The 16518-nt window shown below is 41.5% G+C and overlaps 1 protein-coding gene across 2 annotated transcripts in view; it reads left to right on the top strand.

The window, feature by feature from the left end:
- The window catches only part of EPHA4 (EPH receptor A4), a 161609-nt gene extending 147239 nt beyond the window's left edge, over window positions 1-14370 (top strand). For both annotated transcript variants that reach the window (XM_017825571.1, XM_017825570.1), the window contains exons 13-18: window positions 450-659; window positions 3191-3340; window positions 5749-5942; window positions 8409-8564; window positions 8841-9721; window positions 11958-14370. In XM_017825571.1, coding sequence (XP_017681060.1) covers window positions 450-659; window positions 3191-3340; window positions 5749-5942; window positions 8409-8564; window positions 8841-8955 — 825 coding nt within the window. In that variant the 3' untranslated portion in view covers window positions 8956-9721; window positions 11958-14370. The remainder of the gene's footprint in view (window positions 1-449; window positions 660-3190; window positions 3341-5748; window positions 5943-8408; window positions 8565-8840; window positions 9722-11957) is intronic.
- Window positions 14371-16518: the final 2148 nt, after the last annotated feature.

Below are 16518 nucleotides of genomic sequence, written 5' to 3'. Positions count from 1 at the left end.
CTCCCCCAGAAAGATACTGAAAATTCAGCAGTTTTAAAAAAATTATGTCTGTACTTGGGAAATTCTGTTTTCTGGTGTTGCTTCTGTCGAAAACCAGAATAAATATAAAGGGGGAGAATATAGTATAAATGTAATTTTTAAAATAGCAGCATATTTAATGGGACCACTTCTGATTTGCTCCATTTTTGAAAGCATCGCAGTGCTGTAGGCTCATTAAAACCAGATTCATTGCAAACTGGATACTGCATCACTGGAAGCTGTGACAGAAGCTCTGGGTTTTTGCTTTACTGGTGAATTATAGACACTCGTCAGGAGAGTGAGGAAATAACATTGCATTTTATTGAGAGAAGATGGGAATCCAGAGCTATGCTCTTTGCCAGTTTCAGCAATGGCAATAATGCAGCTTTTAGCTTAATGCTCTGTGATTTTCTTCCTTTCCCCATATGCAGAAGAATGATGGCAGATTTACAGTCATCCAGTTGGTGGGGATGCTTCGTGGCATTGGCTCAGGAATGAAGTATCTCTCTGACATGAGTTATGTGCATCGGGATCTCGCTGCTCGCAACATCCTGGTCAACAGCAACTTGGTCTGCAAAGTGTCTGATTTTGGCATGTCCCGAGTCCTGGAAGATGACCCTGAAGCAGCTTATACCACACGGGTAAGCAGGGAAAGAAAATGTCCAGTGGGTTGTCTTGCCTACATGTTGGTTTTGTGACTGTGTGGGAGGTGACAGTGGTTTGTTTTAAAATAATCTCAGTCACAAGTGAAAACTTATAGCACAACCTAAAAGTAAACATTGGCCCAGACTCCATAGCTGGTATAAATTGATGTAGTATTATTGCTACAGCAGTGGCCACATCAGTATTTCTTCTCCGAGGATGTGACCACTGTATTCCTCTGGTTCCTTCAGCGTGGTAGAGCGCATGACAGGAATCTGATGCTGGAAATTAGAGCTTGGATTTCTGTTCCTTCAGATATCTACAAATGTGCCTAATGGTTTTCAAGTGGCCAGTCCTACTTGAGGTTTGATACAGCAAGTGAAGACATGTCACCAAAAAAAAAAAATAATATAAATCCACTCTTGCCCATCATGAAGCCAGTCGTAAATTTGACCTAAATAATTTGTACTGGGAATAGTGTGAGGCCTGCATTCTCATTTTTTGTTTCTTTCCCATTTTATGTTTCTTTCCCATTTTATCTGCATTTCAGCATCCCACTGTTAACTAATTTTGCTAAATCCATTTTAATATGCTGCATGTGGAATAGGGCTAATGCAAGTAGTTCTGGCCACAAAACAACATCCCAGTCATTACTAGTCTTTGTACCAACACCTCTGATATCAACATGCACGCAAAGAAAAAAAGTCAGAGTTTATAAGGTCTCCTTTTTTAATTGCTTATTTTCTTCATTTTTAAATATCTGCCATTCTCCATCTGTTCTCTCCAGTGCAGAGTTTGTTTGCAGCACTCAGATCTTGCCGTTTAATCCCAACACTCATCCTTTAATGGATTCACAGTTCATTATGGGGAAGGATAGACTCATGTAGTATAGTATTAAATGCTGGCCAGCCTTGCTTTTTCTCACTCATAAGGGTGACAAGTGGAAGAAGCAGATATCTGAAAGCTAGATTCGGGGAAATTAGAGTTTAGACAAGTACACAGGGGCAAGACAGAAATGACTAAAAAGCTTCCCTTTAAATTTAGCAAGTGGAGATACAGCATTATGTTTGCTCTCGAGAGTAAATTAAAGAGAATCAATGACATTTGCTTTATAGTCATTGTCTTCATTTGGTATCAGTAATGAAGGATCAGGAAAATTTGAATTAACTCCACTGTGCTCAAGCAGCTAAATATAAAGAGCTTATTGACAATTTTTAGAACAACAGCCACGTATAAATAATGTCCATGCATCTCTGTCTGAAAGGAGGAATAAAGCTTTTGCATAACCAGAGACAATGCAGTAGAATGCCATTTTTAAAGCAGCCTTTTATAAGAGAATGGTGTGTTCTGCTCTTGTTAGTAGTATTAAAGTGAGAGCATCCTATAGCCTCACAAGGCACATATTGCTACAGCCTGATTCACAAAGGGCCTGATACAAAGGCCAAAGAAGCTAGGAGAAGGACTCCTTTTGATTTCCCTTGGCTTTGGAACAAGTCCATATAAAACACTTGAGAGATATACTAGAACAATATACCATTAAGTATGCATATGCTGCACTCAGTTATGGATAAAAACTATCTGAAAGGTTGTTGGGGAGAAAACTACCAAAACAAACTTAATCAAAAAAGCATAAAAGCAAATGAAAAAGCCCGAAAACCTTTGTTCAGCTTAAGTCATTCCCCAGATGGAACTGCAGGAAACCAAAAGCTCAATTAAAAACACCTTACATATTAGCATAAACAAAAGGAGAAATCTCTGGCCTGGGATCACTCAGCTAAGGCAAAATCAGATAAACAGGATGGAGTGAGTTCCTTTTTAAACAGTGCAGGACCTCAGTGGTCCATATCAGATGCCCAAGTTTTTCTATTTATTTAGAAAGAAGTATTGTAAGAAGAGGCAGCTCTCTCCAACAGGTATCAAAAGCAGCTTTGTACCATGGTCTGGTGTTGAACTCCTCCCCCGGGGTCTGGGAGAGCCCAGAGGCTTGCTTGCCATCTCACATCTCTGGTAGGAATTGGGATATTGCCCATGGGAAACACCACCGTATTCATAAATCTTTCCAGTTTTTCCTCTCTTTATTTTACCTTTTTGAAAAGCAAAACGTTTATAATCCCATTTTTCTGAAACAGGCCAGACAGGTCAGACAGGCAAGCAAGGAAATAGTAATTAACAGCGTGTACTTGTTTGTTTTGTCAACTAAATCTCTAATATATACTTTGTAAAACCCCTGGCTTGTTCTCAGGCTTCAGCATAGCCCTAAGCAGAGATCTCTTGGAGGGCTGATAAAAATTCATTTAACAATTTACTGGTTCGCCTCCTTGTGACTAAAGAAAACAGATGGGCAGCATTGCCTCCTGGTTGGATCTGACAGTTTTATGGCAAGCAAGAGAGAAAGTGGATGCCTTTTTAAGAAGGATTCTGGAGTTGTGTACGAAAAGCATTTTGTATTTTTAATGTGTAGAACAGTGTCAGCCACGCACATTACTGGGTCAGTGACTCACTAGCCTGTGGTTTCTTTTATTTGTGACAGGGTGGCAAGATCCCCATCAGGTGGACTGCACCAGAGGCAATTGCCTACCGTAAATTCACATCAGCTAGTGACGTGTGGAGCTATGGCATCGTCATGTGGGAAGTGATGTCCTACGGAGAAAGACCTTACTGGGATATGTCCAATCAAGATGTGAGTCTCCTTCTGAGCTTCCTCTTCCTTTTCTCTCTCTTTCCTCTCACCTCACCTTTACCTTTGTCCTTAGACGTCTGCTGATGTGTTTCCCTGTCAGTTGCCATATGGTTATAAGATGTTTATTCCAGGTTTTTAAAAGGATATTACGGGTGGTAGAACCCCTGTTTTCTCAGGGAGCTTCTCTGGAACTAAAATTCCTTGAGTACTCGAAGCCTGGTCTCTGATCAGGGAATAGGGCGTTTTCAAGTTAGGGTCTGTAACTTGTGTATCAGCTTTATTTGTTTTGGTTTTTTAATTAAAAAAAACCCAAACAATTAATGTAAGAAAGAAAAATGGAGGAAAGGAAAACTAATATATTTAATCTGTCAGATCGTAATACTGTCAGGAGAGGGGAGATTGGAATGTTCATATTAAATCTTGAGTTTATTAAATGTCTTTAAGAAAAAAATATTTGAATTTAATTGGGCTTCCTATTGCTAGTTAATTCTTGAAGCTCCGCTATGCTTGTAACTCTTTCAGGTGATTTTATTTCTTGTAGGATATCTAAATCAACATGTATGAAATCCAGTTCTGATTACCAGTCAGAGCATCCTTGTGACAATGGTATAGCTGCCCCCTGAGGACATTAAAAAGCAGCTTTTGGAAATGACCATTCTTAAATTATGCATGTCCTGTTTAACTGTACCATCTGGACTACTTCAGTGTATTCCAAGAGGGAGCATGCACAATGGCTGCTATTCCAGAAGAGTATTTAATAATAATGCTAATAAGAGCTTTTGCTAATGGAATTTTTATTAAATGAAAATAAAAAAATCCCAGTGAAAATGAAGCCTAGATTATCCGTAATTCTTTTCCCAGGGGATTTACAAGGGTATAAAGGAAGAATAAAATGGTAATCTGAATATATGGTCCTGGGAGTGGTTAAGTCATTTTACAAGTCATCTGCTTTCTTATGTAGAGCTGAACATTTTCAAAGAGTGTCTAGATGCGGATGGCATTTAATCTAAACAGGGGATATAATTTTAATTTCCTTCTGATGTGAAATGTCTCTTCTGGCACCCAATCTTGCCTTCCTTTGCTAACAGGAAGTCATCAAGACTTAGCAAGAAAATAAAACACCAGATGTGTCTCGGTTATATCAAGCATGTCTGCACAGCACAGTGGAGCTCACTGCAACAAACACAGAGCTGTTTTTATTAGAGCTGTTTATGTTAGGCTGGTGTACACTACTAATGTGTGCTGCTAGACCAGGTTGAAAAGCTGGCTTGAACAGGACAGGGAAAGCCAGTATTATGGTCCTTGCACACTCTTTACATGTACATGTCATAGATATGCCTTTTTTTTCTCCTTAATGATGGCAAAATCAGTACTTTTCACAAAAAGCAGAAGTGGATTTCAAAGTATACTCAGTATCTGTTGAATCAAGACAGATCAAAAGGATCTTCATACTTTCTGGAGTAGTGAGAGCCATTTTGTTTGTGGTCACTGAATAGCTGCTAATAATACAAGCATATTCCTCACGCTGTCCTCCCAGTGGATTTTAGCCACTAATTGGACAAGCACTAAATGAGGGAATTTAGTGCAACTCAGTCTCAGTTCACTCCTGGTCTCTGGTCTCATGGTGAGTGCTGCCAGCAGTGTTATATCGATTAATTCAGATCTGGAGGCTCTTGGGTCGTGTCCCTGTCATGTCAGAATTGAATCCCATTCTCCTGAGGGAGCTAAAAAGACATCAGAATACTGAGCTCTGGAGCCCATTTTGGAGGGTTTGAAGTAACTTCAGTTTGTGAGTTTCTCTGGATTCTGTTAAATATGAAATACATGCTTAAGCTATGTTGGACTTCTGTAAAGCTGCACAAAAGGGTTCCCATCTCTACTTTTCTTGGTTCAGAGCATATAGTGGTGAGAGAACAGGTTCTCTGCAAGGCCTGTATTACTCATAGAGATGAACTAGCCCAGGGGACAAGGGGGAGGGGGTGATCTGCTGTACCTTAAAAATTATGGGGAAAACATAATCTTCAACATATTGCACCCAAAACTGACAGATAGTTAAGATTTCCTGTAGAGCTGTTGCTTCTCCAACCCTCTGTCCAACAATAGTTGCTTAATTCTAACCAGGGCTATTCTGTCATCCCTATATCCAATGTGCTCTTTTGTGATACATTGCCCTCCTCTATCTGATATCTACTTTGGATGCTGAACCCTTTTAGTTTTGAATTGCTGAGGAGAAATGACAGTTCTGAGACCACCAACCGCCTGAGTCTGAGTGAAATTTTCCATGTTGTCTCACTTAATTGTGGATTTGTTACCACAGTTCGGATTGCCCTAGGATAAATGATACTCAGCTGGTAGATGTGAGCAGTGTCTGATGTTCTCTAATGTCTTCCTAATTGTGCCATTTATAGGTTATTAAAGCCATTGAGGAAGGGTACCGGCTGCCACCCCCGATGGACTGCCCCATTGCTCTCCATCAGCTGATGCTGGACTGCTGGCAGAAGGAGCGCAGTGACAGGCCTAAATTTGGACAGATCGTCAACATGCTGGACAAACTCATCCGCAACCCCAACAGCCTGAAGAGGACAGGCAGTGAGAGCTCCAGGTCAGCTGTGCTTTAGTAATGGGGATGGACGAGGGAGCACACTGGAGGTGACAGGCAAAGCTGCGAGTCCTGGGTGTGAGGTGTGCGCTGTGGCTCTGCAGAGCAGGGCTGCACAGCAGCCACTGCACTGTGTGAGCGAGCACAGGGCTCGTGCTGGCACATTGCTGGACCCCCGGGGCACCCCAGGCTTGCCCAGCCCTGCGAGAAGGAAAATGGAACGAGCAGAGCTGTTGCTGTATCGCACCAACGCTGAGCAAGTTTATAGCACAGCCTTAAGCACGTCCTGAAAAAGCTCTGACGCGTTCAAGCTCTGTTGGAAGGCAGAGTTTGCTGCGTCTTTCCCATCTGCCCCCGTGGTGAAAGGGCTTGAATGGGGTAGGGTCATCCCCATGCAGTGTAGCTAACAGGAGTGATGTGGTTTTCTGAGGAAAAGCACATCATCAAGTTTTATAAACCCTAGATTTGTGTAGGATTTGCAAATGAGCATTACGGCATTACAGCCAACGCCTTGCGGGCATTGGGAAGGTGTGGATTAATTTTTATGTGAATTTGAATTTAATTTTGTGGAAAGCCAGTTTCATGTCTCCACCGATCCCGCACTACATTTGTTTTGTTTGCTAAGCATGGTATACCTGGTACGTGCAAAAGAAGCACAGCAGGAAGGAAACTCCCAGAGTGGTAGGGTAAAACCAAAATATCTCTGTTGGGACAGATCAGCAGTTTGTTTAAGCTGATGAAATACTGCTGAAGTAATAGGAGCTTTGCTAATTTACACCAGGTTTGGTCTGCTTTTTTAAAATGTCTTTGTCAGGTAAATTTGCTTACAGCAAATATGGGAAAAAAGCGTAAAAGAAAAGAAACAAGAGGAAGATAATGGGAATATATTTTTCAGTAGAAGGGAAGGTACAAAAATATCCATTAGACAATACAAAATTAAGCTTCTTGAATCAGCGAAGGAGTAACAGCGATTCTGTCTCAGTCTTCAATAGAACAATGCTGTAAAAAAAGCTAGTTCCTTTTTTAAACTGGTAGGTCCCTTTGTGAGTCTTGCTTACAATGTATGTTATCTGAAGAGGGATTATTAACCTTGTGAGGCCACTATCACCACATCTTCCAAATTGCCCCAATTGTAATGGTAGCCTAGCAAAAATGTATCCTTCCTTTGATGCTTAAATAATTTACATGGTGAGAATCACAGTATGATCTGCTGTGATAATTTGATTTGAGAACCACATTATGAACTCCTCCATTTTGTTTTCTTTCCAATTTAGAGGTGCTCTTTGAAAATATGTAGATTTTTCAATAGTTAATAGTCAGTTCAAGGTCATTCTGTGTCTGTGTATGTAAGTTAATAGCCTATTCAAGGTCATTTCATGTTCATGGCTGTTTATAAATATATTTCTCATCTTTGGAATATGAATTTCAAGTATGCATATAACATTATTAATATATGACTTTATACATGCAGCATAATTATATATAAATAGGTTGCCATGATTGGTCTTGTGTTAGATAGTGCAGTAAAAGAGTTGTACCAAGTATAACCAGTGTGTACTCAGTGCCTCAGGCAAGATGTAACCATGCTATTGCACACCTAATCTTTGATGTGCATTTTCAGATAAATTGCTAAATGATAATTGTTTTGATTAGATAGATAGTAGTAATTTATAGTGGTTTAATGAAACGGGCTTATGCTATACATGAAATAATAAATGCAATATTAATAAGAGAAGCAAATTTTGTAAAAATAATTATTGGCAAATCTGTGCAAGGGAAAATGAGAAGCACATTCCACAGTGCAGAGAGAAAGATCAAAGCTCGTGTGATTCCCGCCACTCCTGGCACACACTACAGTCAGGAATGGATTGATTAAAGAGGGGATTAACTCCCTGCTGTCCTGAGTTTGATTGAGTGCTCTGAGCAGACCTGGCTAGAAATAGGATTTATCTGAACCCGCCCTGAGTTTTACCCTCCAAACCAGTCTGGCAGGGTGCGAGCTCCCAGTTCCTTTGCACATACTTCAGTAGTGTTTCTATAGCTGCTGAGCTGAGGTCTGACACATGCAGGATTGGCAAGGTCTGGCATTGCTGCCCGTGAGATACAGACCCAGCAGACTGAACGCCTTCCAGCATTGCCATCTTCTTTGTTTGTGGAAGTAAAAGCATTTTCTGTGAACTTGGTTGCATCTGAGGTAGAAGTTGTAAGCAGCATTGTGGTTCAAATTAGGTCTCAAACCAAAAATAAAAACCTAAGGTCAGATTCTTTCTTAGCAAAAATTGGCCTATTCCTTTGCATTTTATTCAGTTTCTTGCGTTGATGTGCAGAGCCACCAGTTTCGTTGAGCACAGCGTCTCGCCCTTGCTTTCCCTCATCACTGAGGATAATTGTTGCAGAGACCAAACTTTGGTTTGTGGTTCATGATCCAGCTGACACCATTTCTCTGTCCTTTCACTGTTTGGCATCCAGACCTAGCACAGCCCTGCTGGATCCCAGCTCCCCTGAGTTCTCAGCGGTTGTTTCTGTCGGTGACTGGCTCCAAGCCATGAAAATGGAGCGATACAAGGATAACTTCACAGCTGCTGGCTATACCACCCTAGAGGCTGTGGTGCATATGAACCAGGAGTAAGTACTCAGCGATATAACAAAAAACTGGTAAATCTGGATTTAATCAGCCTCTTTTGCTTTGTGCTGCATATCATTACACTCATTAAAGGAATGGAATGCCTTTCATTTGGATGGAGGATAACTTTAAAATGCCTCCACTTATTTAATTAAACATTTCTGTACATCTGCCTTGCTTTTGCTAATGTTGCTTGTGGTTGACTCATAATATTTTTCTCTGCACCAGCATCTGATCCATGGTTCTCAGCCCCTCGCTTCTTCTCTTGCTTTCCACAGTGACCTGGCGAGGATCGGGATCACGGCCATCGCGCACCAGAACAAGATCCTGAGCAGTGTCCAAGCGATGCGCACCCAAATGCAACAGATGCACGGCAGGATGGTTCCCGTCTGAGCCAGTACTGAATAAACTCAAAACTCTTGAAATTAGTTTACCTCATCCATGCACTTTAATTGAAGAACTGCACTTTTTTTACTTCGTCTCCTCGCCCGTCGAAATAAAGATCTGCAGCATTGCTTGATGTACAGATTGCGGAAGCCGAGCGTGTGTGTTGGGGGGGGGTCCTCCAGAAATGACGAGCCGTCATTTTAGATCAGACCTGGAACAAATTGTTTCTTGGAACATACTTCTCTGTTGATCAACGATATGTAAAATACATGTATCTATATAAATATAAAGTCACATTCAAGTTTTGATGCTATGTTTGCTGCCAGATACTGTGCTTGAAAAAACAACAGCATTACTTTCCTTCTCCCTGTGACCCGTAGGATTACAACCATAGTGTTTTATTCGTGGGTGAAACCACCGATGTGCATCTTTCACTGGAATGAAGAATCTGCCCTAGGATATATTTTGCAGACTTGATGCATCACTAATACCTTGCAGAAACCTCAGTGAGAATATTGTTTGGCTAATCAGTGCCTGCCAATTAGTGATCTGCCCATTTATGGGCTTGAGACATGAAGTGACCCACCTTGTGGATTACTGGGCAAAACTAGACTTCTGGGGAGATTATTGGCTGTTGTTGTGCCGTGCTGAAGCCTACAATTGAAAGACATTTTGTGAACATCTTGCCAGTAGTCAGCTGTGACAATCGTGGCTGTGGAGCTTTCAGACTTCTTTTCTCTTTCAAGAAGCAATTCCCTTTGCCTCACAGAAGGTACATGTTCATGGTGCTTTATTTCTTAAACTGTGCTAGGATTTCGACACTGTTGGGGGAAAGTAAAAAATGCTGTGGTATGTATTATTTGGGGTTCCCAACTTGTTTGTAAGAACCTGTGCTGGTTTCCCAGACTAATTGCTGAGTGTTTCCCATTGTTTGCTCTATTTGATGACAGTGAAAATTGCACTCTTTCAAAATCTGGTCTTGCTCTCAAGATGTTGCGTGTCAGGATGTGCAGACAAGGTGTAGGAGTGTGTCTTAGGGCTCAGCTCAGTGCTGAGAGCTCGACCCCACTTTGCACTGAGAGCAGTAGAGATGCAGTTGTGTTTTGGATGGAAAAACTCACACGTGTGGATCCCATAGGAAGTAACAATAACCTTGTAAGTTACGGATACTCATAAATGCACTGAGGAGAACCAAGGACTTTTCCTGCCCTCTCGTGAGCAGAAGTAGAACCAATATTTATGTTTTAGCAAGACCAGTTTCAGTTGCAGTGTCAGGGGTTTTATGGGAGGGGAAGCAGAAGGAAATGGGACTGTGCATGCAGCCTTCCTGGTTTTGCAGTTTGGGTGTCAGGCAGGGTGACAGCTCTGTGCTATGCAGCAATGTTACAGTTCAGACATAGTGATCCAGTCGGATCAGCTGTGGGAACCAAATTCACTCTTGTAACCAGCACTGTGGGCTGGATTATCGAGGCAGCTGTGAGTGTGAGTGCCAGGTACAGGCTGCATAGCTGAGGCCTGATGCCCCTCTGCAAGTATGGCCAAAAAAATGGAGCATGACTTGCTGGAAAAGCTGCCCTTCACCTCCTCTAAGGAACAGATGGGAGATTGAGTGAGTGAAAGGATCCCCTGGGTTGTTAGGTGGAGGAGACTGCTGTGGGAATGTGGTTGTCCTCTGCAGGTCACACAGCATAAAGCTTTATCCAGGAAAGCTCTGAACACATTTAGGTTTGAATTTTATTTATATTAAAGTTTCTATTACTCTTTCTGAACAGACTATATAAATTAGATTCCTTTTAAAGTCCTTTTGAGGAAGAAAGTGATGAGATGACCTTAGAAAAGAGACAGGACGGGCCCATTTATACTGTGCTGAATAGGAGAAGGATTTTCATGATGTGTCCTTTAAAAAGACATTTCATTTCAGCTGTGCCAGGCACAATGTCAAGAAGGTGAAATTTATAGTTTGATGGTGCTAAGACTGGTTCTTTAGTCTATAATATTTTGGTCTTGGTCTGCCCCTGACAGCAAATTCAGAAATGATTTAGTGGCTTTATATGTCAGACTTTTTAAATAATTGAGTTTATTCTAAAGCCAAAACAGTTCACTCAGTTGGACAAGTCACACTTACTGTATTGTCACTCACATCACTTTTTCTCACTTTTAACAATAACTTGATGATTTTGACCACTAACTCTCCTGCATTCCCAACTTTCTCAGAGAACAACATGTTCAAAATATGGAATGCTAAATTTGGATCCTGTCAAGTCATGACAGCTCAGTGTAAAGTGTTCTGCGGTATTACTTATAAAAGCTTTTCCATTTCAAGAAATTTAAGATTTCTTTAAAAAAAACTACTTAAACCAGCATGTTTTAATGTCATTTTGCCAGGCAACATAAGAAGTAGTTACTCATTTTAAAGACCTGACATTTGTACTTTCAGCAGGAAAAAATCTTTTGCATCTTAAGTGCAGCGATATTTCAAGTTTCCTCACTGTAAATCTGTTGCATTCTGTTGAGATCATCTTTTTATCTAAAAACAAAATACATCCAATTTTCTGGCCAGTTTGTAAAATTGCTGTCTTGGAGTCTAGTAGTGGTAATTCAAAACAGTGCAATATTTTCCACACAAAATGGAAAACTGTGTCCCTATAGAATGAAAACTGTGAAGGCAGCTCAGATGCTGGTTTTTCAGCACTGCCACTGATGGTTGTGTTCCCTGTGATAAAATCTGGCCCATGAAGGGAATCCACTGGAATGTAATTTCAGCTGGAAGAGAGCAGATTTAAAAAAAAGAGGTGGCACATGTAAATATAGATAGATAGATAGGTTATAGGTCTGTATATAAGATATGCCATGGAAGCAAGACTTTGAAATAGTGTGAGGGAAGCTGAGGAAGGACTGGCTACACACAGCAGGGCTTCTCCGGGAGATCCAGGAGTAGGGATTCGGGCAGGTCTGTGTGTCTGTCTTGGCACATGTGGTTTAATACATTTGTGTTCTCTTTTGTGCAGGGAAATGGATTTTGCTTTCACGGCCCCATAGCCTGTCTTGTTGATCGTATTGACCATGGAGGAACATAGACTAGACATGAAGCCTTCTGGATCCACAGTTGCGTCTTCCATAGCACTGATTTTGGAAAACACATGCTGAGCAGTCATCGGTCCCTGAAGAGAGTGTGACTTTTACTTTCTCTATTTTTTTTTTTCCGGGCCACCCACTCTGTTGTTTTTCTCCACTGAGCGATAACTGACTCTTTAAGACTCAGCACCCAGTTGTCACTTGAGGAATGTACTGTGTCAAAGCCCTGCAGACTTCTGGATTTTTTTTCCTCCCCTTCTGCCTTCTCTTCCTACCTTCAGTTTTATTTATATATTTTGTTATTTCCTCTCCTCGTCTCCCTGGCTGTTACCGCTCCATCTCGGACACATGCAGGTGATGGAGCACTACACATCTTACCAAGGACACCAGGCCAGGTGCCACAGCAAAGAACCCAGTTCCTGTGAGCTGCCTATGTACATTGCTGAGGTGACATTTTACGCTGAAGGTGCCATTGCAGTGATATAAATATATTTTTTTTTCCTTGAATGGATAGTGGATTATTGTCTCCTCTGAAAGGTGCGTATGTGTGGTTGTGTGCGTGTGTTTGCGTGCGAGGCACCTCGTGTGTAGAACTGCCTGTGAATGTGCCGAGAACACCTCTGGAAGCGCAGGAGCCCCCTGTCATATGAGAGTAGGCCAATAGCTTGTGTCTGAAATGGTAGCAAGAACACACACATTAAAAAACGTTTGAATTTCTGTATCTGTAATTGTATTGTTTAGCTGCCACGCTAATGAGTAGTTCTGCAGCCTGAAACAGGAGCAATTTCAAGTTAGTTTTGGATTTATGGATTGTGGGATCTAAAGGGTGCTAAAGGTTTTTGTTAAGTGTCGTTTATTCGTACTAGTACCCTGTTCATGACCAAGACCAACCAGTTTGCAAGTGGCAAGGTAATGGAGGCGACACCTGCATTTCCGTCCACTGGTAATCCTGGACTGAATTCTTAAGTAGCCTTCTTTATCTGCAAAAATAGGATTTTAAAGACTTGTTGAATGCAAACAAATATATGCAATTCTTCCATTCACAGAAGCACCTTGCTCTGTGTGCAAGCTGTGAAATCTTGTAATGTAATAATCAGAACACTTCCCTGGTTCCCAGCACAGATGAGGAACAAATAATGCCAGTAAAGTTACTGTAGTTAGCCAGGCAGTTGTGAAGTATGTCCTGTTCCTTGTGCAGGTATTGAAGAGCAGGTGAAGTGCAGTAGAAGACGCTCTTTCTTCCATGGCCCGAGGAACAGTGCTGCAACTTACTGGTTCCTACCAAGGAATCCACCTTAGTGTATTGTAAGGTAGTTGGAGTGGAGCTGAGGGGAAGCACCCAGGGAACATGGGGCTGCCAGAGTACTTGGAGTGGGGCAGGTGACGCTCCCCACTTGCTCCCTGGCTGCTGGGGGCCACCAGTGCAGCCCAGGTGGGACAGGGGCTGGCTCTGGCAGACCTTGGGCAGTCTGGATGTGCAGCCTTGACTGGAGCTGTGGTGTCCTGAAGTCACTTCTGCTTCCTCCTCCTTGGTGACCCTCGGAGCTCATGGAGCAGTAATTCTGCCTGCTCTGGCAGAGGAGGAGTGGCAGAGCTGTGGGAGGGAAGCAAAGGCAGCGATGCTGTTGGCTGGGCACGGGCAGGGCACCAGGAGGTGCCAGCTGTGCTGGGATGGGCAGCCATAGGCTGCTCCAGATGGAGCTGGGACAAGTGGAGGCGAGTGCCACGGCACTGCTGCCCCTTGGGAGAGGAGAGGTCACTGCTGGCCTGTCTCGCACGAGAAGCCTCTGTGTGTTAAGAAATTGTCCTGCTCACACACCACTGGTTGATGTTTGTCCGGGTTTTTCTTGCTGTGCTAATTTTGTGATGGATCTTATGTATTAAAAATACAAAAAGCTGGTAAGTAACCAGTGAACAGGACTTAAAAAGCAGTATTTTTCTTTTATGTGACATTTTCATAACCAGAAAAGAAAAAAAAATCTGAAATACTAATCAGACAAATAAAAAGAGAGTGCATTTATTTTTTTGTATCACTGCAAGTATGTTGGAATATGCAAGGACTGTGGTTAAAATTAGAATGTATGAGGCATATAAGTTAGTTCATACTGAAAAAATCTAACAGCATTTCTTGGTTCATGCATTTGAATGATCTCTGGGTTAGATATATAGATTTTTCTATTTTGTTTTAATTTGTAATTTTTTCCCCCCCTCCATGAATTTTAGGTACACATAACTTATGTCATTTATTTATGGTCTTTTATACCTAGTTTGTAAAATTGTAAAATAGCAAACAATGCAAACATTTGCATTTGAAAATAATAAAGTAGTTGCTGTACAAACCTGAAATGGACTGTTTCTAATCATTGTATATTTGTTTAATGTAGAGTTTATTCACAACATATTCACAAGGTATGAATACAGAATTCAGAGTAATAATTCTCCAAATCAAAAATCCTTGATGTTTGCCCCAAAGGGATTAATTCTCTTCAGCAGTCTTCACAGAAATGCAGTCCCAAAGTTTGTTTGAGCTGCATAACTCCCACGAGTACATGAAGATTGTTACTGTTCCTAGTTCATGTCCTGGACTGTGTGGTGTGCTGAAAGAGTTTGTGATGTGGGAAGGATGCTGCAGTCAGGCTGACCTTGTTAACGATATCAATCATTTCTCCTTGGAGATCAGGTAGTATCCATGGATGCTGTGACTGAACAGGGTCATCATATTGTTTCATTTGCACAGCTGAGATTGGCTGGGAGTAGTGTCCCACCCCTGCTCTCTCATCTGGACCTTCCCTGAGACCTGACATCACCTTAACAGAAATCCTACAGTTTTCACAGCATCCTTTGGGCCAGGGTTTCACCTCTCATGACCTTACTGCTGACTTACTGCCCGTGTTGCTCTCCTTGTGGGCTGCAGTTTGGGTCAGTGGGCTCATGTTGGACACTTGTGGCCAAAGAGGGAGGCGGTGAAATGTGTCAGGAGCAGCAGAAAATGGGGAGGGGCAGTTTATGTGAAAAGAGCTCTAAGCCAGAGAATGAGCGTGGATGTTGCGTAAAGGATGTTGCTGTGTGATGGTCAAACATGTAGGGGCACGAGCTGTGTATTCTGTGTGCGTGTGATGGCCTCACCTGTCACCTCTTCGCAGTGCAGTGCTTAGTTTGGGACACACAGGCTTCCTGGCACTCCTAACTGTCCAAATTACACATGTACGCAGTTCGCGGGGGCCACAGAAGAACTGGCTCATCTAGAAATTTTCTTAAGATTTTGATTGAGCTATTTGAAGATGATTTTGAAGCAAACTCTTCTTGAATTGGGAGAGAGTCCACTGATGCCAGCAGAATGGTATCATACAGCCCTGGTCCCCAAAAGCCCTGCCAATAGCACTTTTTTGTACTGTAATTTAAAAGCAAGTTCACTGTGACCTTTTGTACCTGGGTGAGGAAGGCAGCCAACTGGATCTTTCATCTGGTACCTGGATTCAGTCAGTCAGGTATTGATAGAATGTGTCATGGTGGAAAAATAGATTCCATTTCATATGCACAAAGATGTTTTACAAATTATTTAGTTTTATTGCAAAATGAAATAAGAACCTTTACATCTTTTTTTTTATGAAACAACTGTCTCAAAATGTCCAGTGAGGATTGAAAACTTGGGTCTTCTCCCTTCTTTTGCTGATTCTGTGCTCTTTTTCCCTTTTAGCTCCCAAATCTAAGAAATCATTGTATCGAAACTTTTTACCCCAATGGTTTAATTTGCTTCCAAGTGTATGGATTTTACTGAAAGATTTCCTTACCAAAAAGACATTTTCACTTTCCCTGCCCCTCACTCTTTCCACATGTTTGTAGAGTAGCATGAGGGAAACTAATCTATTTACATGAAAAGCCTATATATTTGCATCTCAGTGATGGTGTACATCCCTGCCCATGAGCTCAGCATGGAGTAGTGCAATGAACAGACATGGGGGTCATTACAGACATGTCAAGAAAAGCAAAATTTTTTTTGACAATTGCAAAGGAAAAAAAAAAAAAAGGCATGTTATGCTCTAAATCAACAACATGATTAAAACTAAAGCTGCATTTGAGGCCTTGACCTCAGTTATTTTACCCTTTCCCTTGCAAGGAAGTACCCTTGGGCCATTGACTGATCCTCTATTGAATGGGTTACAGACCTCTGACATATCTTATTTCTGGCAGTGGCCCTGAACATAATTCTTTGTTTACAGAAGCCTCTGAGAAAGTTACATGAATATGTAGAGTTTTTCTTCAAAAAGGTAAAATTAAAACCTAAAGCATTCCATTCCAATCAGTTCAGTAAAATATATTCTCCATGGGTGGATAGAGAGAGTAGCCACAGGAATATGCTACACTAAGTTACTTTCATACGTATACATACATACATACATATATATATATATGGGGCAATCATATCCCAGTAATCTGCTGTGGATTACTAGCCTGTAACCAGACCAACAAAAGATAATGAAGTCCTTGTTTTTA

The sequence above is a fragment of the Lepidothrix coronata genome, unplaced genomic scaffold (genome assembly GCF_001604755.1).
Source record: "Lepidothrix coronata isolate B3197 unplaced genomic scaffold, Lepidothrix_coronata-1.0 Scaffold120, whole genome shotgun sequence".
Lineage (NCBI taxonomy): Eukaryota > Metazoa > Chordata > Aves > Passeriformes > Pipridae > Lepidothrix > Lepidothrix coronata.
The sequence above is the reverse complement of the archived record's forward strand: the minus strand, read 5'-3'. Positions and strand labels throughout refer to the sequence as shown.